The sequence below is a fragment of the Hydra vulgaris genome, chromosome 03, assembly GCF_038396675.1.
Source record: "Hydra vulgaris chromosome 03, alternate assembly HydraT2T_AEP".
Taxonomy (NCBI): Eukaryota; Metazoa; Cnidaria; class Hydrozoa; order Anthoathecata; family Hydridae; genus Hydra; species Hydra vulgaris.
Genome location: NC_088922.1, coordinates 41,640,001 through 41,667,189, shown reverse-complemented (window position 1 = coordinate 41,667,189; position 27,189 = coordinate 41,640,001). Strand labels below are relative to the sequence as shown.

The following is a 27,189-nucleotide window of genomic DNA, read 5'->3' as shown; positions in this document are numbered from 1 at the left end:
ATAACTTACGCTATTTTAAACACTGCCAAATATGAAATTTATGAGATGATATTTAAATATGAGAGATATTATGTTAAAAAAAATTACCTATTACCAACTAATGTACAAAGATACTATTTTATACTAAATAGTATCTTTGTACATTATTACTATATCTATACAAATATCTATATCTATACATATATCTATATATATATATATAAATATATATATATATATATATATATATATATATATATATATATATCTATATATATGTCTATATATATGTATATATATATATATATATATATATATATATATATATATATATTTATATATATATATATTTATATATATATATATATATTTATATATATATATATATATATATTTATAAACATACATACATATACAATTATATACCAACATACACATACACACATACACATCCATGTATACATATATACATACATATACACTCACACTTATCACAAACACTTATACACAGATACATATATCTTTGGATTTATTAACTGTATTTGATTAGGAAGGAGTGGAAAAGGTTACTCTTGAAAATATAGATTAAATGCAGAGCTTTTAAGTCATAGGGAAGGTTATTCCAAGATTTTATATTTTTGTTTTTTATGGACTTATATCCGTAAGTAACAGATTGATGTTTTAAGACTGCTAGGTTCAGATTATCAATTGAAGATAGTATCAGTTATTTGCATTTTTGGAGAAGAAACTGTTAAAGGTAAGAGGTTGGTTTTTGTGTTGGTAATTTCAAACAAACTGGCAATTCAAGAATTGATCAAGATACCAAAGTTTAAGGGTCTTAGAAGTAAGATAAAACACATTATTGAGTTTGTAATTCTGAAAATGTATTATTTTTAAAGCTTTGTTTTGAAGATGGGATATCCTTAAAACTGCCTGCTGTTGAGATTGTCCCAATATTTGACAAGCATATCGTATATGTGAGCCAAAAATGTCATGATATATATTTAATAGCGTTTCCAGATTGACATAATGGCGAACTTTAGCCAGCATTCAATTTGATCTAATAATCAATAATCTAACAACATGATATGGGCAAATATATAACATTGAAGTGATTATATTAGTATAACTAATTAATTTTTTGATTGCAGATAATTTTTTCTTCTTCTTGAATTTTAAATATGTTTTTTCATTTGTCCTAAAGTCTTAATTTGTTTTCTAGTTTATTTGTCTTGACTAAAAAGGTTGTTTTATAAAAATAAATTTATTTATAAAAGTAAAGTTTATGTTTTATAAGTAATATATTTAAACACATTTGACAATGTTTTTTATCTTTATTTTATGAAAAACAACTTTCTAATTCTTTATCATAATTCTAAAACTATTCAAGATGACTTCTGTAAAAATAATTAAACTACATCTGCATATTTTAACACACCTGAATAAAATTATAAAAAATATTTAAATTTTAAGTTCAGATTTTATAAAGTAACCAAGGAAGCAGCAACAATAAGTTAGTGCGGTAGTAGTGTAGTGCAGTATATATTTTAGTAGTATTTTAGTGGTAAAAGCGTGCTGGGGTAATTCCATGTTAAATAACCCATAAATTTTTTAAAATGTCACTCTATATCTCAGTTTTTTATATCGTTGAGAGTGCTTAGTAAAATAAGAACTCCTTGCAAATTTTAGCCTCTAGCTCTTAGAAGATCCTGAATTATGACCATTTTACTTTTAGTAGATATAGGCTGTGCCCCTCTTGTCCCCTCAGAATTATAATGTTTATTTAGAGGTTTCAAGTTACATAACTTTAAAAGTATTTGATCTTTTTATTTAAAAATCAGTACCTGGCTATTTTCAGGGGTGAAGAATCCAATAAAAAGATCAAAAATGTAAAAAATTTAAGTACCTGTATTTATCAATTTAAATAAATATAGGCAATTTTTTTATATAACTGATTTTGATGCTCAAAAACCCATGTGGCCTTGATAATATATAAAAAAAAAATTTACACATCCTATATTCATTGATCATTCAGAAAAAATGAGGATTTTTGGTTTGCACATGTATGGATTTCCATATATGAATAACGAGGCGCGATCCCCACTTTTTTGTTGCAGAATACTGCAATTGATTTTTCACTACCATCCAGACTAGCTGGAGCTCTGAAAATTACAGCATTTGTGTAGTCCTGATGAACATGTGTTAAAACTGTTTAAAGGACAGACTACTACAGCGTCTATGGAGTTGGGGCACTAGAGGCCATGCCGCACTTACTTTCACTGAAATTTTTTTTTTTTCGATTTTAACAAAGTAAAGATAACTTTGAAAATGTTATCTTCAAAATTTTTTTTAATTTTTACTTGTTCTATTTTATTTAATTATTTACAAAATAAAATACAAAAAAATAAAGTGTCAAGGTTGTGTTAAGATTTGCTTCAATGGTCAAAGTATAGATGCATTCAGTAATTGTTATAGGTGCATCAATGATACAAGTTGTGTTGTTAAATAAAACACAACACTCGTCAGCTCTAGATAACTAAAAAAGTTTGTTTAAAGGGCCATGAGGGTGCATAAATGTTGCCATAACATCTTACCATAAAATCTGGTGACAGATAGTAAAAGTTTTGTCATCTGTTATTCCAGATTTCTAAATTAACTCTTCTCTGGCATCTTCCCTATAACAATCAAATTTCTTTAAATCGGTCGTTCTACAATAGTTTAGTTTATGATATTTTTTGTGAGTTTTTTGATAATCATAGAAATCCATTCTTACTGTAAAACTAACTACTAAGTTGCAATTAAAAATGAGAAACCAATCATAATTAATATAATTAAAGCAACTTAAACACCATGGTAATGGAAACACCATGGTAGTGAAAAACTAAACAGTGATTGATTTCTTTAATTTTTTTTTAATGTAAATGTTAATTTTTTGTCTCTTTAACAAGGTTGTTTAATTGTAATTAGTTTGTTAATGTTACAAATGTTAATGATGAATTTAATAGGTAATAAATTTCTTCTATACTAGTGTATACAGGATGTTTTTTTGTTATTGATAATAATTCTTATTTAGTACAACAACTGATGTTACATTTTAAAATTAAATATCAAATAAAATAATGATTTTGAAAGGTAATAATTTTCTTGTTTATTGAATGTTAACGCAGGCTTTTATTTTTTTCACTGATTTTAGTTACTTAAAAACTTGTTGTTAACATTTTTATTTTTTTCACTGTTGGATTTTAGTTACTTAAAAACTTGCTGTTAACATTTTTATTTTTTTCACTGGTGGATTTTAGTTACTTAAAAACTTGCTGTTAACATTTTTATATTTTTCACTGTTGGATTTTAGTTACTTAAAAACTTGCTGTTAACATTTTTATTTTTTTCCCTGTTGGATTTTAGTTACTTAAAAACTTGCTGTTAACAGTTTTATTTTTTTCACTGTTGGATTTTAGTTACTTAAAAACTTGCTGTTAACATTTTTATTTTTTTCACTGTTGGATTTTAGTTACTTAAAAACTTGCTGTTAACATTTTTATTTTTTTCACTGTTGGATTTTAGTTACTTAAAAACTTGCTGTTAACAGTTTTATTTTTTTCACTGTTGGATTTTAGTTACTTAAAAACTTGCTATTAACATTTTTATTTTTTTCACTGTTGGATTTTAGTTACTTAAAAACTTGCTGTTAACATTTTGGCATTAAAAAATATCAACTTTTTTCAATTCAAAAAGATTAAAATTATACGATGTAAAATTCTGTTAAAATCATTATTTTAGATGAGTGTAATCTGTATACTTGCAAATCAAAATTCTTAAAAAAATATGAGCTTTCTTAAAATATTTTTAAAAAGATCATTGAATATAAAATAATCAAAAACTGAATGAAACAAGTATAAAACAAAAAAAATTTGAAGACTATTTTTAAAGTTATCTTTATTTTGTTAAAGTTGAAATTTTTTTTTTTTTTTTTAGAAAAGTGAGGCATGGCCCCTGGTGCCCTGGCCTCATGGACCCTCTGGTTGTCTGTCCTGGAAACAATTTTAACACATGTTCATTAGGAATACACATATGGTGAAATTTTCAGAGCTCCAGCTTGTCTGGAAAGTAGTGGAAAATCTATAGCAAGATTCTGCTGCAAAAAAGTGGGGTACATGACCAGGCCCCTCCCTCTTGGTATCTTGGGCCAATAAGCACCTTTAATAAGCACATTTATCAGCACTACAGAAATGCCAAAAGCACATGACCCAGGGTCCCCCCCCTATCCCTTGGTAACTTGGGTCCTTAAAACAGTTTTAACATGCATGTTTATCTACACTTCAGAAATCCCAAAAGTTTCAGAGCTCCAGCTAGTCTGAAAGGTAGAAAAAAATTATTTGCAATATTCTGCTAAAAAAAGTGGGGAGCATGCCTCGTTCTCCATAAATTGAAATCCATATACTTGCAGATCAAAATCTTCATGTTTTCTGAAAGATCAATGAATATAGAATAATGTGTAAAAATTTTTTTGTTTGATACCATCAAGGACACATGGGTTTTTTGGGCATTAAAAACAGGAATATAAGAAATTTTCTAAATTTATTTAAATTGATAAATACAGGTTTGAGAGAGGGTTATAACGCCAATAACATAGCCTCCTCCACTGTAGTAGTCCTCTTGGCCTTGAGGAGGTGAATATTTTAGGAGGAGTTACATAATTATCAAGTTATTAATTTTTTTTTTTAGATTTTTGAAAATTCATATTTTTTAAGTAATAGATTTTGGTACATTTGATCATGTTTTATTTGTTTTAAAAAAGACCACTCCTCCTATGTAATAACCCTAAATAATTTATTCAAGACAACAACAACAAAAAAAAATGAGCTACATCAACCAATTCAACTTGTAACTAAACATTTGATAAATGTTTAAATTTTAGGTATTTTGGTTACTTTTAACCCTTTCATCCCCTACGGTCTGCTCTGCAGGGCATAACATTTTTTAGTAAATGTGATCATGCTAGAAATGGCATTTGATCATGTGGCCAAGACTTAAAAAAGTTAGATCTTAAAAAAAATACAGTCTGACATTTTTCTGATAAAAAAATGGTCTTATTTGAGAAAATCTGACAATTGGTTTTTATTTTATAGCCTTTAAATCGTAACATTTCATGTGCAACCATTTTACTGTTTTTTTTTTCTGGTAGTGTAAGGATTAAACGCTTTATTGGATTTCCCACCCCAAAATGTGTACATATTTTCAGCTTTCTATTGCCAACAGAACATAAACAAAACTCAGAATCATTTTTTAAAATGGCGGATTTTTTTAGTTCAATGAAAATTTAAAATATATCTTTGTAACCAGTCAGATTTAGATGATAAAATTTTGGGAATAGTCATAACTTATTAAAAACTTTGATGTAAAATAAGCAAAATTTGCGACCTTAAATTACATTTTCTAAAAAAATAATTGTTTCACATTAAAAAACCTTTATTCAGTTCAGATAAGCTCAAAACCTTCAAAATAAATGTTGTCTTTAAAAATTGAAGTCAGGTTTGTTTTATCAGTAGTTTTTTTTGTTTTTTTTAAAGTTACTTATTATTTACTGTTTTATTACGTTTTTTTTACTATACTACTGTTTGTTTTTACTATACTTAACAATTTTTTATTATAGAGTATGAGCCTGCTATTGATCTTTACAGTCAAGGTATTGCTAAGTGTCCAAAGTGTTTTTCTAAAACACTCTCCATTTTGTACTCAAATAGATCAGCTTGCTATATGAAACTTGTAAGGCTTTATTTACTTTAATTGTGTTATTGATTATTGTATTAACTTTTGTCACTATTATCAACGAGCTTACATCAAAATGCCACCATGAAAATAAATTTTTATTTAATAACTTTTATGTCATAAAAGCAGCGTATATTTAAAAATATATGCATATGTATATGTATATAAGATATATGTATCTTTAAAGATATATGTATATGTATATTAGGGATATGGCTTAAAAGCACATTTCTTTTCTTGGAAATGACGTATCTGCAAAAGATGAACATTTTCTTGTATTAACATGAAACATTAAAAACTTTTTTCAAAATTGAAAAAAACTCCCCCACCAGTGCAGATGAAAGTTTGGCCCTAGCAGTCCAAAATAGCAAAAAATTCAAATTTTTGAGTTTATGGTAGAGGCTGGGTCACTCACAAATGTACTATGAAAATTATTTTTGTAGCTTGATCTATCTGATTTTAGATAACGTTTTGTTTTTTTGGTAAAGATAATTAGAATGGTAGGTCCTGCCTATTTAAAATCGTCTGTATATTTGGGAGATTGGATGGAGGGGGCTTGTTAGTATTTCTTGCTACGTACTTTAAATATAAAACATTTTTAAAATTGCACATTTTTTGTTAAAAAAAAAGATTATTTTAAGGTTTTTTATCCAAGTTTTTTTATCTGATGTTTTAATTCTTAAACAATGATAAGCAACAACCATTAAATTTGCTTTACCGTCTTTTGTTTCTGAAAGTTTCAATAAAATCTTGACCCAGTTTAGTAGCACATTTTGCACTGTAATTTAAAACAAGAATACCAGTGACAGATTTTTTGAAATCTTTTATTACCCAGAAGTCCCAATTTGATGAACTGGTTTTCAGCCATTCAATCTCGTGTAATGTCATTTTTAACAAACCGTCAAAAAACACGCTTTCAGGTCCAAAAAAAACTTTAATTATCATATAACTAGCTATCATATATCTAGCTAACTAGCTGTCTTTGCTGTTTGTGCTAGTTTAAGAGCTAGTTTATGTATTTGATTTTTGCAACATTTTAAATAATGTTAGTCTTCAAAACATTTTCTATCGATTGGATATGAAATTTGAGAACTTTAAGTTTAATCCCTGTGGCACAAATTTGACTTGATGTAAAACTATCAGAACTTAACTTATTCTTAATTGTTTCTGCCTTAAAATACTTCACTTAGAAATTGAATAATCATCAATGCTTCCCGAACTGTTGTTTATACGAGAAGCAAGTTTTGCACTCAGTGCAACTGAACTTATTCCAAATCGTGATTCAGTTGGAGCTAAATCTTCTTCAACACTTTTTTGAACAAAAATAGGAACAACATTAGACTTTTAAAATTTTTTAAGACTTGAGATACTGTTCATCCTTTTCATTATTGTAAATATCTAAACATTTTTATTGTCTCCTCAAGTTTTTCACTAACCTAGCTTTTTTTGTTTCCTGATGGACTCTTTCAATCTTTAAAATTTTTTCTTAATTCTCTTTTTGTTTTGCAAAAAAATTTTTGTGCAATATTTTTTGAACATTTCATAAAAGTAGTCGAGAAAATTTAAATCTTCTCAATTACTTTTTAAAACTTTTGTTTCATCTTTCAAGATGATACCTCGAAACAGTTCAAAAATGATCTCAACAGAAGATGACATCTCGAAACAGTTCAAAAATACTTTTAATAACCACTTTCAAAAACCACTTTTTTGCCACATTTTTGGTTTTTACGGTTTTTTTAAATTCTTTCGTTTCCTTATAAGTAAACAATCTTGTTTCTAAATAGCAAATCAAAATTAGAAGAATTCATTAAAGATATTGTCACTAAAAACATTTATATCTTAATAATTTTAATCATGAAAATTTATTCCTATATTATTAAGTCATTTTAAATTTGGACTGAATTATAAATTTATAAGCACTTTACTATAAATAATAAACATCTGATATGCTGGTCAATATTTTCTTCACCTGATAAAAGACATGTGAATTTTTATTAACATGCGACAACTTCCTATTTCAATATATTAAGCAGTAAAATAATCACTAAGTAAACGTGTAGCTATATTAATTGAAGAAATGTTTAGATAATCAACTCATAGCTTAATCTCTGTAATGATAATATTGCAATACAGTTTTCTTAATAAGAACTTGTGTTGTGGGTTATATATTGCTATGTGTGTTATATTATTTCAATTCTTGTTCCAATTGACAATGAGATTTCACAATAAGATATATTTTTGCAACAATACACCAATTCAAGCCGCGTTACGGAGCATTTAAAAAAAAAACTGGATCGAGTTTATGAGGGAAATAAATCAAGTCAGCTTTTAATTCTTGAGTTAACGAAGTATAAACAAACAACATAAACTAAGCCAATAATCTTTTGAACAAATATAAAACATATATAGATCAAAATGGATTATGATATAGTATGTAGTATGAAAGTTGAAGAATTGAAGTCTTATTTACGTCTTCGTGGCTTGAAGATATCTGGAAAGAAAGAAATTCTTGCAGCTCGAGTATATTGTGCAATGGAAAATAATGTTATGCCTATTAAAACAGCTGAAGAGGTGGAACATGATATAAATACTGAGTACAAAAAAAACTTTTTATTAACGGTGTTGAATTACCTGATCCTTTTAAGCTCAGTAATGGCTGGTTATCAGAAGACGAAGGCCTAACTTGTCGGCCAATATTATTATATCCTGATATACACAATTATTTATTATTTAACTCTGCTGAAATTGTACTTGTCTAGCTGGTTTATTGCAGACATGTAATCATTTTGCTGCAACCCTCTTTCGAATTGAGGCTGCTGTTAAAAATGGTTTGACAAATGTAGCTTGTACTAGTTCAAAATCAGAGTGGCTTCCCAACCGCAGCATAGTAGCACCATCAAAAATATGTGACTTGAAATTTGATCGTGATGAATTTGGTAGGCGTGGAAGAAAAAAGCGTTCCCTAGTATCAAATGAAAAGCGTAATTACAACCCATTAGTTAACTGTGGCCTAAAAATTTTAAATTTAACAGACATAGCAAAAGCAATTGAAACCGTTGCTCCTCATAGTATCATAACTTCTGTTGTACCTAAACCTGACATTTATTATATGGAAGAATTAATTGTGTCTTCAAATGTTATCAAACCTACAATTTTGACCATGGATGATATTATTGTTATGTCAGACAATAAATTTTCCGTCAGTGAAAACATGAAAACAAATATGACTCAAATAATTGTTACTGATATAGAGCATATGACTGTAGGTCAAAGCACAAATGAGCTTTGGTTTAATTTTCGAAAGGGAGTTATAACTGCTTCAAAAGCTCATGATGTTCTAAAAAAAATTGAAAAAATTAACATGGGCATTAAAGTTGATATGTGGTCATTACACCAAAGTATTTCAGGGCTAACATTTGTGAACCCAGATATACCTGCATTAAAGTATGGGAATGCAATGGAAATTGAAGCAGCAAAGCAGTTTTTTGAAGTGATGAAATCTCTTCATCAAAATTTAACTGTAAATGAATGCGGATTATTTTTAGATGTTGAAATGCCCTATATAGGTGGAAGCCCTGATAGAGTAATCAGATGCACGTGTTGCCCACCAGCTTGTTTAGAAATAAAATGCTCATTTTCAATTAACCATACAACACCACAAGATCCAAATATATCTCTTCCTTATGTTAAAAAAAATTTAAATAACAAGTTTGTCACTAATAAAAAACATAGATATTATACTCAATGTCAGGTTCAAATGGGAACTGCTAAGATGAACAATTGTTATTTTATGGTATGGACAGCTCATGAGTATATAATTGATAAAGTTGCATTTGATGAAGCTAGTTGGTTGAGTATGAAAGTTGATTTTTTTTAATACTACAACGATCATTACTTAAAAACTTCTTTGTAGATTTTTCTATTAACTGATTGGAACAAAATTGCAAAATCTTTTTTTTTAATTATAAAATCCTTCTTATATTTAAATTGGTATTTTTATTGAGTTTAGAAAAAAATACAATAACTTATTGTCTTATTATAAGATCCAAATAATGGTGTACAAATATTTAGGTAAAGAAAATACTGAAAATCAAAATGGTTATTCAAGCTATTTATAATAGTAAAAAGCAGTAGTAGTGTGAAACATATATATTCATTAAAAGTGCACGGTGGTGTCCGGCATCCCATACAAGTAATTAAAAAAATTTACAATTTTAATACTCTCGCGTGCTTACTATTGAGTCCTTAGTACAAGGGGAGGGAATTAAAGTGTGGGTGGGAATTTTAGTCCAGATCTAACAAACTGGAGGGTTTTATTAAAAAGTGGATGGGGAAATTTAACAAAAATCTCAATCAAGACTCAAGAGTAATTGTAGAGGGGCTTTTAATAATTTCAGAAAATTTTCCTACCCACAAATCTTATTAATTTTTACTTGCTGAAATGTCAAAAATGTTGAAATGTCAAAAATAAGAAAAATATTCAGTGTAAACCGGCCTTAAAAAATGGAAAATTTAATATCATTCACAGATAAAAAATAAAACTTTCAGTGTAATCAGATTTAAAAAATTGTCAATCTATAAAAACATCATGTGTGTTGTGTAAAACAAAAAAATTGCCATCTGACCTTTAATTAAGATCCCCCTGTTTATTAGATCTGGACTAAAATTTCCCCACCCCCTTGTATTAAGCACGCGTGACTAATACTAAATTAAAAATTATGTTTTAAACTTTTAAGCTTGAATTATTTTTTTATTAAAGCAGGCTTTAAATTGCATAAAGCTGCACACGATAAAATAATATCATCCATATGATGAAGCATAGAAATGGGTAATACATTTTTTAAGATTCGAAAAGTTTTTATTCGGTTTATGGCCCTTTCAATGTGAATTCTTAAGTTCCCAACATCAGTAGTCTTCTTGCATTCAGTTGCAGTCATTTGACTCTTTACTCTTGCACCTGGTGGAACTGATAAACTGCAATAACGGATCCTCTGTCTGCCATCACCTCATTGCCTCTTTCCAACAGATTGTAAAAACCACTGTCACTTGTAATAAATTTATCTGATGCTCTTCCACCGTAACATTTAGATAGAAACGTTATGTACCCATTTGGTGCTATACCAATTAATACCTTGACAGTGTTGTGGTGCTTGTAATCAGACCAAGTCACTGCTTGGTTGTAAAGGGACTTTGGATGTTCAATAAATATTTCAAAACAATCAAGAATCATTCTACACTTGTGATGCTTTGCTTTCACAAAGGACTCTGGTAAGTTTTTTTTTATGACTTCACTTGGGAGCCAAACAATATTAGCATTTCCAAGAATATAAGCAATAATTCTAATAAAAGTGGTAAATATATTAGAACACAAAGCTTTTGAAATGTCAAAACGATCAGCAATATCTTCATTTAATAAACCTAAGCGCAACCTCATAAGTGTCATTAAAAATTCTTCTTTGTGTGATAACAGTTTACATTTAGATATAGATTTTAGTTGTTTAACTTTGCTACGTGAATATTTTGGGTCTCTCCAATAACGAATGGAGGGTAAAAATGGTTTTAACAAACCAAAAATAACATTAAAAATAGGAATCGAAGATATACCAGTATAAAAGTTCATTCTTTTATCATTGTTAACTAATCTCCAAGAGAATTTTTGTTTAAGCTTGACTGTTTGTTTTATTTTTGACTTTTTTAATTGATTAGTAAGGCTATTTACCTTACTAACATAAGAGGTGATAAGTGAAGATTTGTATTCACATGAAGTACAATAGTTAAGTTGTGGTAAGCTCAATGAATACGTATGGTCTGATAATATAGGTGATAAAACATCAGCATTAAAACTAAGACTTGAAAACTCTGTGACAATACTTTTTTCAGTCAACAAAGGTTCTACAGGTTGCATTTTACTAGAACATGGTAAAGAAGTGATTGGATGCTTCATTAAAATTCTTCTAGGTTTTTTTTGTTCAGGTTAATAAAAACCCATATTTATTGTTGGATTAGGGTTCATAACAGTTGGAATTTTATCAACAAAATGATCAGAGCATACTCTGCAGTTCCTGGTTTCCATGCACTTCCTTTTTTATTTCCTTCTCGTCTAAGCTGACTAATCCATTGTTCTTTTTTTATGCTATTTCTTTTAAAACTAGGGAAACAATATATTCGAAATGGTGCCTCACATCCACACTTGGAGAGTATCTTCCCTTCGTGTTGAAAACACGTTTTATCTTTCAACTTTTCTAGCTTATAGGAACTATTGGTACATCCTATAACAGCACAGTTAACTTTCATCTTATATATTTTATTACTAATATGCAACTGAGAAAATAAATATTTACCCTTCTAAATTCGTTCCAGGACTTTTTCATGCGCGATATTAATAATGGCAGAAGTTCGCTTGAACTCGTGTATTACTTATTGGCATTATTTTTATTTACACAAAACTCCCCCCCCCCCCTCTATTAATTATCAAAAATACGAACTTTTACTTAAATTAACATAAAGTATTAATATTTTATGTTAATTCAAGTAAAAGTTTATATTTTTGCACTATGCCATTTCTGAGAAAATGAAATGTGCCTTTTAGTCATACACACTAGCTGTCCGGATGAGTAAAATATGGGTCATGGTAAGTCTTTTCTACAATGACTAGTTTTATACATATTCCTTACTTTAGTATTTTTTAAAAATTCAGGAAATTTGGAAAAATCAGGAAAATTCAAAAAATCAGTTTCTAAACATCAAAAAAATCAAATTATAGAAAAAATATTTCACATGAAGTTGGGGATTATTATAATTTATTATGTAATGACTGTAGTTATTATGCAACCAGGAAGTTGCATTGATTACTTTAAAATTAAAAGTTAATTATGAAAAGAGTTCTTTTGAATTAGGACAATTTTGGTTTGGTCATTTGTTTTTATAACTTTTTAAAAGGTACATATTTTCATGTCTGTGTTTAGAAATTAATTCAAATTTTTTGTTAAGTAAATTTTCTCTTTATTCAAATGAGTAATAATATCAAATTTGTCTTGTAAACATACTATACATTTTTTGGAAATGTTATTATAGGCAGGCCAGTTTTTAAAATAGAGCAGTTAAATTTAAAATTAATATTTTTTTCAGCATAGTCTCTTGAGTATTTTTTATGTTTAAAAGATTGTTTGTGGTTAGCATGTTTCCATTTGCCTTAGGTTAAACTAATATATTATTTATCAGGATTATTTTGTGAGGAAACAATGCATTTGTAAATAATAATTTTTGATAAGCATTTGTCATTTATAGGGCAGTCAATTTTTTGCTTGCAATTACAATTTTCTGTGTTTTTTCCTCCAAGAAATTCATTTTTATTAATCAATGTAAAGTTGTGGCCTTTTTTCTTTCAATATTTTGTGTGCAGCTATAGCTTACTTTAATAGTATTTCTGTTAAAATGTTGTGCAATTTATTAGAGGGAGGGAAATTTTTGTCTATTAACTTTAAAAATTATATAACAGCATTCTGAAAAGCTTGGATAAATTGGTTACTGATACAAAACGATTGAGGAAATATGTTAGTGAAAAGAGAAGTTCATCTACATTTCAGTGCCAACTTGGTTCGTTCAATAAAATATTTGACATTTGTCCTTGCAAATGTGTTAATTGTGGTATCAGGGACCACTTAAACTGCCTTTGTTCCACCAAAGTTCCTTTTAAGGAATGGGAGTTTTGGCTCAAAAGAGTAATCATAAAATTTAGATTGGCTAGATTGACCAAGAAGAAACAGAATGACTCCAAAAGCAGAAAATTCGTAAAGAACAGGAAATTCAGTTTGGAAAAAAGAATGCAGAGACATGCCAAGCTTTGTCATTAAAAATAATTCTTTCCTGGGAGAGCGATAAAGAAAGGAGTTGTTGTGATGATAATGAGGAATATGCTACTAATTCAGAAAACAGCTCACATAGTGGACATGATCCCAAATATCGCAATGTATTTCAGTCCAAAGAACTCTGTCAAATAATGGAACGAACAGGAGTTAGCAACCAAGATGCATGCAAAATCATTAATGCTTGTTTAAAAGATATATCATTCGATTCACCACAATACATATTAGATCCAGCAAAATTTAGAAGGCAAAGAAACCTGTGGCGTCAAAAAGATTTTGAAGAACATGCAGAATTACCCACAGGAATCATTGGAATCGGTTTTGATGGCCGTATAGACAAAACCCGAAGGTTAGTGGAACAAGATGATGGTAAAGTTAGCAGGGCTACTTCCATCAAAGAAGATCATTACGTTATTTGTTCATATCCCAACAGCATCTACTTTGATCATGTTTGTCCTCAAAATGGTAAAGCAGTTGATCTTGCGAAAAAAATTATTTTAGTTTCGAACGACAGAAATTCTCTTGTGACTTTACAAAGTGTTGTTTGTGATGGAACCAATTTAAACATGGGCTGGAAAAATGGTATCATTTGTTTGCTTGAAACTTTTACTGGGAAAACTCTTTAATGGTATATTTGTTTGCTTAATTTGAATGAGCTACCTTTCAGAGCAATTTTCACTGCACTTGATGGCAATACATCTGGCCCTACTGTATTCAAAGGCATTCTTGGTGATCAACTATCTTTTGATGTTTATTTTCTACCCATAGTTTTGGGTAGAAAATGAACATCATGAAATGGATCAGAAATACTTAAAGCATGCAATGCTGTTATCTGAGGATTCCAAATTTGAATGTAGAAACAAAGAAGTATTTCACAAATACTCCTTCCAGAAATCTCAATCACGCCAGGTGGCTCACATTTGCCAATTGTCTGCTTTGGTTATACATGTCGATCGTAAAACCCATGATAAGTCTGATAAAAATTGTTGATCAAAGTTTACTGTTTCTGTTTGTTTTTAACCAAAAAAAATTGGAAACGCGTTGAAGGAGCATGGAATTTTTTCATAATTATGAAATGTATTTGTAGTCTTAATCATCCTCATACAATAGCAATCGAAAGTATTGCAAAGAAACTGTTATTTCGCTCATCTTGAAAATGTTTTGTTATCAGCCATCAAAGATTAAGACAAGAAAAAAGTGGTCGATGCAGCAAGAAAATTATTGTATGTAGAAGAGAAGATAATGCTGATAGGGTACGTGTTTTTCTCTACAAAAGATTTGGTTAAAGTAGTATCTACAGTATCCAAGATTGTCACAACCTATGAAAAATGTCATGAAATGCTTGTTTCCACTTAACTTAAATATATTAAATATTCGAAACTTAAATATCCAAATTCAACAGTAAAAGGACTTTATATAAGGATTTTGCATTTTCACATTCTTTTTTAGTATACAAATGTAGTTTTTATTCTTTACATGGTTTTTTTACTTATTTTCAGGTGATATGTAAGCGAATAACAGTGGATCTCATACCCATATAATACAAGCAAAAGTTGCCCCCTTTAAACTAAATTTAAAAAGGCTAATATTTTTCAGGTAGTCATATTACATGTTGTTGCAACTTTTCTCACTAGTAACAATGCAAAAATCAGAAAAATTAAAAATATGACACACCCTAATATATATATATATATATATATATATATATATATATATATATATATATATATATATATATATATATATATATATATATATATATAAATATTTTTTTTTTTTTGTTTCTTTTTTTACATAGAATTGTTTATAACTTTTTTTTTTAAATTGACATACTAATTAAATCATTAAAAATTACAATTTTAAAAAGACTACCTTTTTTTAACAATTTTTTTTTTGCAATTTTTTGAAAAAAATTTTTATACAACTTAAAAATTTTATACTTTTTTCTTTTCAATAATTGAAATAAAATTTGTTTATTTATTAAACAATCAATAGAAGTAATTTGTATAAGCGTTTTGCATAACTTTAATTAAATGTTTTAAAAGATCAGTTTTAAAGTATTTTTTTCAAATGCATTTAAAAACAAAAAGTATTTTTAACTTCGAGTTATTTTAGTTTTATTTTAAAGCTAATTTATTTTCTTTTTCATAAGGAATTGTTTTGCTTATTCTTTAAATCATTTAAATCATCATACCATCTAAACAGTTGTGGTCAAGTTGTAAACAAAAAAAAAATCATTTTTTTTTGTTTGGAATTCTTTTATTTTCCAATTCTTTTAGGAATGTTGTCAGGAATTTCAGAGAAGATCCTTAATGTAATTGACCTTCCCAATGGCTGACACTTATTTTAATACACCCTTTTTATTTGATTTTACTTTAGGATGAAACTGAGCTAGCAATTAACGACTGTTCATCTGGTTAGTAAGTTTTTTTTGTTTAATGAAAATAGATATTTATAAATCTTATATTACTACTTTATTGTTCTTTGGTATTATATAAATATGTAGATAAGTATGTGACTATTGGAGTCTTAACCAAACCAAAAGATAGTAGCTATCAACAGTAAAATCTAAAGGTTAAATAGCAAAGTTTAAATTAGCCTCACAGCTCAAAGAGGTTTGGTGAATTTGTTTTTGAATCACAAATTTAAAAACAAAGTTTGGAAAAGATTGGTATTGGTTAATGTTTCTAACTGGGTATTACCTTAACCATAATAACTTTGTGAGGACATTTAATTGCATAAAAAAAGTTTTATAATATAAACCTGCCTTTTATTTTTTATTGAATTTGTTAAAGTTTCCAGCTTAGTTGGTAGCTTTTTACACTAATACAGTGTAAACAAATTAAAATTGAGACTTTCAGTGTGTGAAAGATTTATATTTAAATTTATAGATTTATATTTATAATTTATAAAATATAAATATATATTTAGATTTATAGTGAATTTAAAGTTTAAATTTAATTTATTTGTTATTAACATTATTGTCCAAGTTATACATGTTTTTTTAATAAGAAACTAGTACTAAATAATAAGAATATATATATATATATATTTATGTATGTATGTATATATACACATTTTGAATGAAAAGTTCAATTTCTTTCAAATTTTCACTGAAATTTCAAAAAATTGGTTACAAATCTAAAAACAAATGAATTTTTACTAAATCTAAGCAATCTAATCTTAAAAATTCATTTAATTAACATTTCTGCGTGCAAAAGTATCCGGACAGAAAAAAAAAACTTAAATTAAATTTTTTTTTTAAACATTTTTAAATTGAAAATAATTTATTTTAAAGTAAATTGCTTTAGTACTTTGTCGGGAAGCCCTTAGCATTAATTACTGCTTGACAGTGACAAGGAATTGAGTCCACCATTCTTGTTTCAGAATATTTAATAAATCAAATTTACTTGCTGATTTTCAACCTGAAATTTGTCAATCTATGTGTTTCCATAGATGTTCAATATAATTTAGGTCAGGACTTTGCTATGTCAATTCCATTAATTAAATTTTTTTGTTTTTGAAAAAGTCTTTTATAAGGGTTGAAGTGTCTTTTGAGTCATTATCCTGCTGAAATATCCATCCTCGAGCCCTGAAAAATGTTCCACGCCAAAATGCTGTCTTGATAAATGCTGAAATTAAAGAACTCTATAATGAAAAATGTGGTGTTGACACGATCAAACATCTTTTGAGGTCTGCAAATCTACTTGGAAGAAAACTTTTTATTTATATAAAGAATCGAAAAGCACGCTTAAGATTTGCTAATGAACATTTGATTTGGGCAAGAAAACAGTGATTGAAAGTACTTTTTAGTGATGAATTTAAGTTTATGTTATTTGGATCTGATAATATTAGATATGTCCATCGACCAATAGGCCATAAAAACGATCCTCAATACCAGCTACCAACAATAAAGCACAGAGGTCGAAATGTTATGAACTGGGCTAACTTGAATAGAGATTGTATCGGTCCTATCCATTTGATTGATGGCATAATGGACAAAAATATGTACAAATATATAGTTAAGAATGTTATGCTACCACATGCTAAAGATAAAATGCCTCGAGGAAGGATGTTTTAGAAGGACAATGACCCAAAGCACACTTCAACCCTTGTGAAAAATTTTTTTAAAACCAATGAAATTCGATTAATCGAATAGTCTTAGCAAATTCCTGACCTTAATTCTATTGAATGTCTATGTAAGTTCATTGATCGACAAATTTCAGGTCAAAAACTAACAAGTAAACGTGATTTATTAAATACTCTGAAAAAAGAATGGGAAAAATCAAAATTATTTTGATTATGAAGCTTGTGGACTCAATGCCTTGTCAAGCAGTAATTAATGCTAAGGGCTTCTCGACAAAGTAGTAAAGCAATACTTTAAAATAAAGCATTTTCAATTTAAAAAACGTTTAAAGAAAAAAATCTTATTCAAGTTTTTTTTTTTGTCCGGATACTTTTGCATGTGCATATTTTAATTAAATAAACTTTTAAGACTAAATTGCTTAGATTTAGTAAAAATTTATTTGTTTTTAGATTTGTAATCAATTTTTTAACATTTCAGTGAAAATTTGAAAGAAATTGGACTTTTCATTCAAAAGTTATCTCAAGTTATGCTCTTGTCCGGTTACTTTTGCACGCTACTATATATATATATATATATATATATATATATATATATATATATATATATATATATATATATATATATATATATATATATATATATATATATATATATATATATATGTATATGTATATGTATATGTATATACATACACACACACACAGAGTTGTTAGTCCTTGGCCTTGGCTTTACCTTAAGGCCAAAAATTAAGGCCTTGGTCTCGGCCCTGAAAATTTTGGCCTTGGCCTTGAATTATAACATATAATATGGTGATAGTTTTACTATATTCTTTTTTATATAAAGTATATCGCAAACCTTTGTATTTGCAATATACTTTATAAGTCTCATAAGATAAACAATGATTTAATTTATGATGAAACTGAAGAGGAAGATGGTTATGAAGAAACAATAGATGAATGTGATGAATTAAACAGCTAGACAAACCTAGTTTCTGATATATTATATATTCTGATATATTGGTGCTATTGTTGCTATTGTTGCTAAAATTTGTAAAATTGTTAAAGTCTTCAGAAAGTCCCTGATCAGAAATGATGACAATCTTTAACCTCAAAATATTCAGTCCTTTGGAAAGAAAAAAGCTTTATTTTTAGATTGTAAAATGTGATGGAACAGCCTTATTAAAATGCTACAAAAACTTTATGAAGTTCACAAAGAAGTTAAAGTAGCAATAATCCATCTTGAACAAGAATTTAATGTTTCCAATTAAGATTTGGAGAAGGTTAAAGAACTATGTGATGCTCTTGCTCCCATTGAGATAACTGTAGAATATTTATGCAAGAAAACAAAGTTACAGAATTTGTTGCTAAGAAGCTGACATCAATAAGCCTTGCTCTTCTAGAAAAATTTAAAGTTCAAGAGAGAAGAAACCGACATCAGTGGAGCCCAGAATAAGTTTTTTCAGCCATGGGATTTTTTGCCACGAAAATAAAAAATAGATTGGGAAATAGTACCCTTGATGTATTGATTCTTATGCATCAGTTCTACAAAAATTTTATTAGAAAAATGTAGTTTAAAGATTAAAATTATAAAATTTATTTATTTTAGCCTTTCAAAAACTTGTTTTTTTAAAATCAAAATTGACTAAATTTACACCCCATAGGTTATTTAATGGCTGCTGTAACATTTAATTGATAAAATTATCTGGGTAATACCCAGGTAAATTTAAAATTACCCAGGTAAATTTAAAATTACCCATTACCCAGGTATTTTTTGGCCAGGTAATGGAAACACTGGTATTGGTTACCCTGCTTATTTATTTTAAAAATCTACTCATCTTTGCCAGTAGATTTTGATTCAATCGATTGTTAAAAATTTTTTTTTTCTATTTATACTATTAGAACATTTAAAAAAAATAATAGGTAAAGATAATAGGTCTTAAAAGATTTTTGCGAATTTAATGGTATTGAGTAATCGAAAAAAAAAAATTGTTTCAACAACTTCGTAACTTAAAAGTATTTTTTAGAGAAAAATCTTTATTTTAAAACTTTTTAAAAGGCTAATTTTTGACCTAAAGGGTAGAATACTTCAAAATAAATACTTTGAGCTTCATTCTGAAATGCTAAGATTTAAAAAAAAATTTTTTTAATGCAGTATCTGGCTAAAATGAAAATAGGGAAAAATTATTTTTTGTGATTGAGTGACAAATAGTTTCCATGATTAAGGACTATAAAAAGAAATAAACTTGAAGTTTCCACTGTACAGTTTCAATGTATGTGACATTTTGTGATTTTTATAATGAAAAAAAAAAGGAAATAATAAAATGTTACAAAAAATTAATAGTGGGGATAAATACAACAGCAACAAAAAAAAAAAAAAAAAATGAAAGTGAGGATAATGAATAAAATTTGACTACATTTCATTTATAAATTTTTATGTGCAAATAAAGTTTGTTTTTACATTACCATTCTTATATAATTGTTGTAACAAATGTATAATTGAATAAGTTTACATTTATTTAAAAAAATGTTCTCTTTTTTTTTTTGTACTTGACGGTTTTAAATGTATAAAAAGGCAAGTTCAAAGAATTATCTCTGTTTCTAAATAAGAAAGAGAAGCATCATCAAAGATCAAAGGATAGTTGTGGACCATGTACAGAGTATTCTGATGTATGGCAGTGTAACGTGGACAATAAAGGTTGATGGTGTCTCAGATCATTGATTCATATTTAATGAATCAATGATCTGAGATTTAGAATAATGAGTTTCATTTGGAGTGTTAGAATAGATTAAGGTAGTGTGGGCATATAGAGCAGATGCAGATGATTTAGTATCAGTATGTAGGAAGATAACAGTTTCAGATAAAAAAGAAAGAGGTAAGAAAACTTGGAGAGAGTGCATTACAAACAGATTTGTTAACAAGGCCAAAAATAGCAAGGCCAAAGCAATACTTTCTACAGATGTTGGTTGGATAGTTTTTAAACACTGAAAAAAAATCTTCAAATTAGAAGTACATTTTTTTGTTGACTCAAAGACAGAAAATTCTTTATAGAGAGATTTTATACTGCGATCTTCATTATTTAATTCTTGTTTTAGCTCAGCACTTTGTATAGCTTTTTCTAGCTGTGTTTTCATATCAGAATTTTCTTCTACTTCGATTTCAAAATCATTTTATTCACATTTATTTTCTTCACATTCTTCTTTGATTGCTTAAGGTAAAAACTTTAACCATTGTTAGTATTTTCTTCACAATCTTCTTTGATTGCTTGAGGTAAAAGCCTTAGTAATAGATTTTTAGCTAATGACTGCTGATTTTTTTGGCTTTACTCTGAAAGCATCTAAAGTACCAGATAATAGAAAACTAGGGTTGTTTAAATATTCCATAAAGTGAATCATATTAGAATTTCTTATGCTTAAAATTCTTGTTTATAAAACATCATATAAGTTTTTGCTTATTTCAGATTCATATGGTTGTAGTTGACTTAAAACAAAACAAAAACTTTTTCTGCTATAAGCAAATTTGAGTCTCGACAGCAAAGTGCTTTGGCTCCTAATTTTATAGGTTTTAAAGCCTTAACTAAATCTTTAAGAATTAGCAGCTCTGAATCTGATATTGCACATAGATAAGTGCCATTTTAATACATTTGCTTAATTTGACAAAGCGTTCAACCATATCAAATAATGAATTCCAACGTGTCTTGCAGTCTAAAATAAGTTTAAGTTAATGTCCGAACTTTGATTTTACATGTTTCTGCAACACATCATTATTTTTAACAGGTCATTTTTTAAACAATTTTATTATTGTGCAAACTTTTTTTAAAATTGAAAAGTAATCTTTTATAACTTCAGCCTCTACTGAACTATTTTCAAATACAATGTAGCCCAGCTCTTCACCTTAATTAAGGTCTTCACTATCATCCTCACTAATATTAATTCCAAAATTATCGTTTCTGTCTAAAACTTCAGTTGGTTTCACATAAAGTACATCCCCTACTGCTAAATGGATTGCATGGGCATAGTAAATGTGATGTAATGGATTGATTAAACGGCCAAATTTTACCATAACTGATGCACCGTCAGTTGTAACAATATAATTTTAACAGCTTTTTCAGATGCATACTCCCAACAATACGTGCAAGTCCAAAATTATAAAGGCTTCTATTTGTGTACACATTAATGTTTATATAACGACACGTTTTAATTGATATATATTCATCAACAGTTAAACTAAATCTAAAATTGTTAGTTTTTATGTCTTTTAATTCAGCTGTTAATTGAGCCTTAATATCTTTAGTATGATCCAGTAAAATATTTTTAATGGAAATTGAACTAGAAGGTATTTTGTGTCCTTTAGCTAAAGCAAATTCTTGTAACCTCTTACTTTTAACAGCAGTATTAAATGAAAGTCCATCAATTGCAATGAGATCTGTTAGTAAATTTGCAATAGTATTTTTTGCTTGTACAAAATTTCTCATATCTTTTTGGGATGAACTTTGAACTTTTTTTGTAGGATGTAATAATGGCAATTCTATTTTATATTTAATCTTTAGATGCTTTCGCATAACACTTGTACAGCCTCCTTTAATTGTTACAATGGCGTTACAGTTTTGCATTAAGTAGTTTCATTTACTTTGCACTTTAAGAAATGCTCCCAAACAGGAGCATTGCTTTTAGATTCTTGGAAAGTCATTTTAAAATTGTTTTTCTAAATTGATCTGAAATATTATTATGCTTTAAAGTGCAACAGTTTCAAACTATGTGTAGGCTATAATGGTATCCAGCATCAACATTATAAAAAGTAATTTTATTTAAAAAAAAAACTGGGAACCGAATGTTGGATTTTATTAATAAAATTAAAAAAAAATTCTATAAAAAATACATTATTAACAACTTCTTTGAACAGATTCAGATAAGTTGAATAAAAATAGTATTAGTAAATAAATTTAATAATAACTTATAATTTAAATATAATAGAATTAATTTAGTTCAAAAAACCTTGAAAATTCTATTTTTAATTTTGAGCAAAATTCATGTGTTTAACTCTTTTTTAAATTTTAAAATGTTATTACTAATAAAAAACGTTAAAACAAATCATGAGGCTTATTATATGGCTTTGTTAAATTCCAGTTAACCAATCATGTCATTGATTGTTGTTTTAAAATGGCTAGTCAAAAAAGGCAACCTAAATCGTGACATAAAACACAAAATTAAATAAACAAAAATAACTCTTGTAAACAAAATCAACTATAATACAATTTTTAAAATGCAAATACAAAAGAAAGTTCTGAAATTATTTAGAAATAATGAAAGGCCACTGAACTCAAATGTTTTGGCCTAGGCCAAGGCCAAAATGTTCAAGGCCAAGGTCAATAGTTTCAAGGCCAAAACCAAGGCCTTAATTTCTGACCTTAAGGCAAGGCCAAGGACTAACATCTGATTACAGATAACATGAAAAAGCTTCATTTAAAGAAAGATGTTTAAGTTTGTATTTATTTGAAAAATACCATTGTGATGAATATTTGACCTGTGCAAGCACAGAAACAATAGTGCTAAAATAATAATGGTGATAACTGACGGCATCAGCACTATACCAGGTTCTATCAGGGACTCCACTTTTGATGTTGGTCTTTCCCATCGAGAATGTCTGTTGTTGCTAGTCCATTCTGTAATAGTGCTTTTTAGTATCGCAGCAGTCTCAGAGGCTGAAGAAAAAATATAGTTTTCAAAACTGCCACAAATGTCATCATTTTGAAGTCATTAGTAACCTTCATCCATAGTTCAAGGCACTCAGCAACATCTTGACATTGGTATAGTCCTCTTTGAGATGCGCATAATGAACCATAGGGATTAATAAGCCACAGTTTGTAGATTTTTGACCTAACCCCAACGAAAACACCCGGAAAAATCCTTTTGAGGGATGATAGTACATACCAATAGGAGTTCATAGCAATAAATCTTAAAATCAGGGATTACTGTCCGTGGGACTTTTTTGCGTTTAAAGTTCTAAATTAGAGTGAAAGTTAGTTTTCTTTATTTTCCGAATTCAATAATTAGTTTTACAAAAAACTTTATAAAACAAAAAATGTTCTACATAAAATTCTAAACAACTCATATTTTCCAAAATTTGATTAGTTTTCCTTGAAAAACATTTTTCTATAAGTTCGAATATTCTTCTTCAACTTCATTGGGTTTGGCTCGTTCTCACTTGATTCTTTGACATTTTTGTTCTTTCTTGTTACCTTTCCTTTAGTTCCAGAGGAAACTGAAAAAAAAAGCTTTGGATTATCCTTTGAAATCATTTTTGATCTGGGTTTTCCCCCAAATTTACGTTTTTTTTAAGATGCAACTTAGCAATCTGTAGCTATAACTTACCATTGACTTGCTGAGACTAGATTTTTTTGCTATTGTATTCAATGACACAAAAGAGGAGATGCTTGGAATAATCAGGATTCTTTGGATTTCTTTTGTATCTGTCCCAGAAAGGCTTGAAATTTGAGTGAAGAGCCTCATTTGCTTGTTCGCTGAAAAGTCCTAGTCCCATATTTTTTCTCTTGATGAACTGAGGAACATGATGAAAGACAGCATGTACTTTGGGAGTAATAGAGACTGGAAGATTAATGTAGCTCTGTTTAAAGCTTTCAATTTTTGCTTCAAAATCAGGATCCAAAGTGGTTCCAAAACAAGATGTAACAACATCTTTGAACAGAGACAAAGTTTGAATAAATCCATCGGCCTGTTTGAAGTGCTTTTGCTCTGCAATTTGCTTCAGGCAATCTAATCCTCTCAGCAGCTTAAGGCAATCATTTCCATTAAAATGGCCCCCATGGAATGGTTGAATAGAAAGGTGCAGTGTGGTTGGCCATTGCTTTGCATCTGGCGAAAGATCGCAGAGGTTTTTGAAGAGATGGTTGACCACACCAAGAAGTAGATGAAGCTCCATAGGTGGGATGGCTTCCAGCACAAGCATGTCATCATGAAAATCAAGCAAGGGCAGATGAACAACATTTTTGAAATCTCTTGACTTGCGAATGTCACCGCCTGATTTCATGAACTCTGTGAATTGCTTCCGAATTTGACCGAAGGTTCTTGGATGGCCACATCTGACGAGGTTTGTGTTCTCTGCCTCACACCAACAGCAAGGGTGTTTGCTACTATGTGGTTGAATTCCACAGAGAATGTTAGCAAGCTTCAAATAACAGGAAATAACCAAAGAGTCTAGCAAAGACTTCTCATGGATTTTGATGAGACCAAAAATCTGCTTGAAATTCTGGTAAGTTTCAGGTGTGTCTTGAGAGATAGCAACAAGCATTTGCTGCTTGACACTTGTTGCTTCGGCTGAAAGTGGAGAAGTTAGTTTCATGTTTTGAACAGGACTTTGTGGCTCCAACTCATTCTTTTCCAGTTCAATGTGAGTGAAACTGACCTTCAAAAATGATCCACCTCCATCTATTCCCAGCTTCAAGATGACTGAATCTCCCAAGTTTCTTGAAACTTGACTATGGCAGTGCACAACCTCCCTGGTCTGGTTGTCTTCTGACAGATTCATGCTGCTAATTGTAAAGTGGTCAGTTACTTTTTGTCCTGCCTGAGCAAATTTCAGTTGAAAGTTGGGTTCTACCAACTGTAAGGGGCTGATTTGATTCAAAGTGGAGCCAAGCTTTCACATCACAATGGTATTTTTCAAATGGCGAGTCCCCAGTGTGCAGTTGTGAGGGAGTCCACGACCAATTAATGAAAGACATTTGGTGCATCTCTTTTCAACGCTCTGGTTTTCAGGCTTGATTGATTTTTCAGAGGAGTCCTCAAGTTTGTTCAGAGGATGTTGCTCCTTTCCTCTCAGTTTACCTATTTGGCAGATCAAACAATCACAAATAAGTGATGAGCGAGTTGAAGGCTTTTTTGAGATGTTCTGAAAGTTGAAAAGTGTTGGAACTTTTTTTATGAAGCCATCCAATTTTCCAAGTTGAAATCTGCAGTTGACACAAATTCCTAATGGAACCCTGTCATCATTGAAGTCTAAATCAGGTTCAATGAATTGAAGAATCTTTTCCTTTGCTGCAACTGTCAGTTCTCTATCACTTTTTTTCATGCACACAACACATACAGATTTTCTGCATTCATCATGTGTTTTTGATGCACTAGGCATTTTGGTCGTAATGAGTCAAAAGTTAAAGCTTAGTCAAGCTTTTCAAGTGCCATTTCCCAAACCAAAGCATTGTTTTTCCGTGCGACTAGATGAGATCGTCAAAAAATCATTTTTCAGTGTGACACGATGGTTGTAAAAGATATTTTTTCAGCGTGACATTATGGTAGACAAAATGCTGATTTTTTGTCTCGAATTTTGAAGGTTAAAAACGCGTTTTTGTGAAAATATGAATAAGACAAGAGTTGTTTAGAATTTTATGTAGAACATTTTTTGTTTTATAAAGTTTTTTGTAAAACTAATTATTGAATTCGGAAAATAAAGAAAACTAACTTTCACTCTAATTTAGAACTTTAAACGCAAAAAAGTCCCTCGGACGGTAATCCCTGATTTTAAAATTTATTGCTATGAACTCCTATTGGTATGTACTATCATCTCTCAAAAGGATTTTTCCGAGTGTTTTTGTTGGGGTTAGGTCAAAAATCTACAAACTGTGAAGCACTTACCTTAGGGTGGTGCTAAAAACAACTTTTTTTGAAAATGTCTGCTGACGCCCCCTAAATGTGTTCTATATAATAAAATAATACTGGATTTAAAATTTTTTGATAAAAAATATTTTTTTTACAAGACCCTTAAACATCAAACAGGTTCCTAATATTTTGAAAAAAAAATGTTGTTTAAAAGCATATCATGTTGGGTCTCAAAAGATGTGAAATTTTATAAAACATCCAAAAACAATAATCATTTTATATAAAGATTACTAGTTTAAATTTTATGGCTTAAAAACCATCGTTTTTTAACAAAAAATAAAAAAGTACATATTTTCATAGTTTATTTAAATAAACTTTTTTAATTTGTGTTTCCATAAATTTTTTTTAATTTTTTTTGAAATTTTTATGAAATTTCACTTCTTTTGACAGCCAACATGATATGCTTTCAAAGAACTTTATTTTCAAAATATTAGGGACCCTTCTGATGTTTAAGGGTCTTGTGGCACCCCTAAAAATATTTTTTATTCAAAAATTTTTGAAATCCAGTATTACTTTATTATATAAAATACATTAAGGGGGTGTCAGCAGACATTTTCAAAAAAAGTTGTTTTTAGTACCACCTTAGCTTACCTCCATTGTGAAGCAGCACAGTTTTGAGTCTCCAGCATGATTTGACCACTTGAAAAAAAAGGCTTGGTAGCAAGTCTTTTTTTTCAACCTGTAATAGCAGATACAATAAGCAATTCTCAACCTGTAATAGCAGATTTAATAAGCAGGAAATTTTATTCATTATTTTATATTGGGTATTATATTGGCATACATGTTTTACAATAAGACTTTACTGTGTTAATTTTATCAA

At 28.8% G+C, this 27,189-nt stretch overlaps 1 protein-coding gene across 2 annotated transcripts in view; it reads left to right on the top strand.

The window, feature by feature from the left end:
* LOC136078160 (tetratricopeptide repeat protein 1-like) overlaps window positions 1–27,189 on the top strand; it is a 65,407-nt gene that overhangs the window by 25,220 nt on the left and 12,998 nt on the right. For both annotated transcript variants that reach the window (XM_065793244.1, XM_065793243.1), the window contains exons 4-5: window positions 5,633–5,745; window positions 15,993–16,029. In XM_065793244.1, the coding sequence (XP_065649316.1) occupies window positions 5,633–5,745; window positions 15,993–16,029 (150 nt within the window). The remainder of the gene's footprint in view (window positions 1–5,632; window positions 5,746–15,992; window positions 16,030–27,189) is intronic.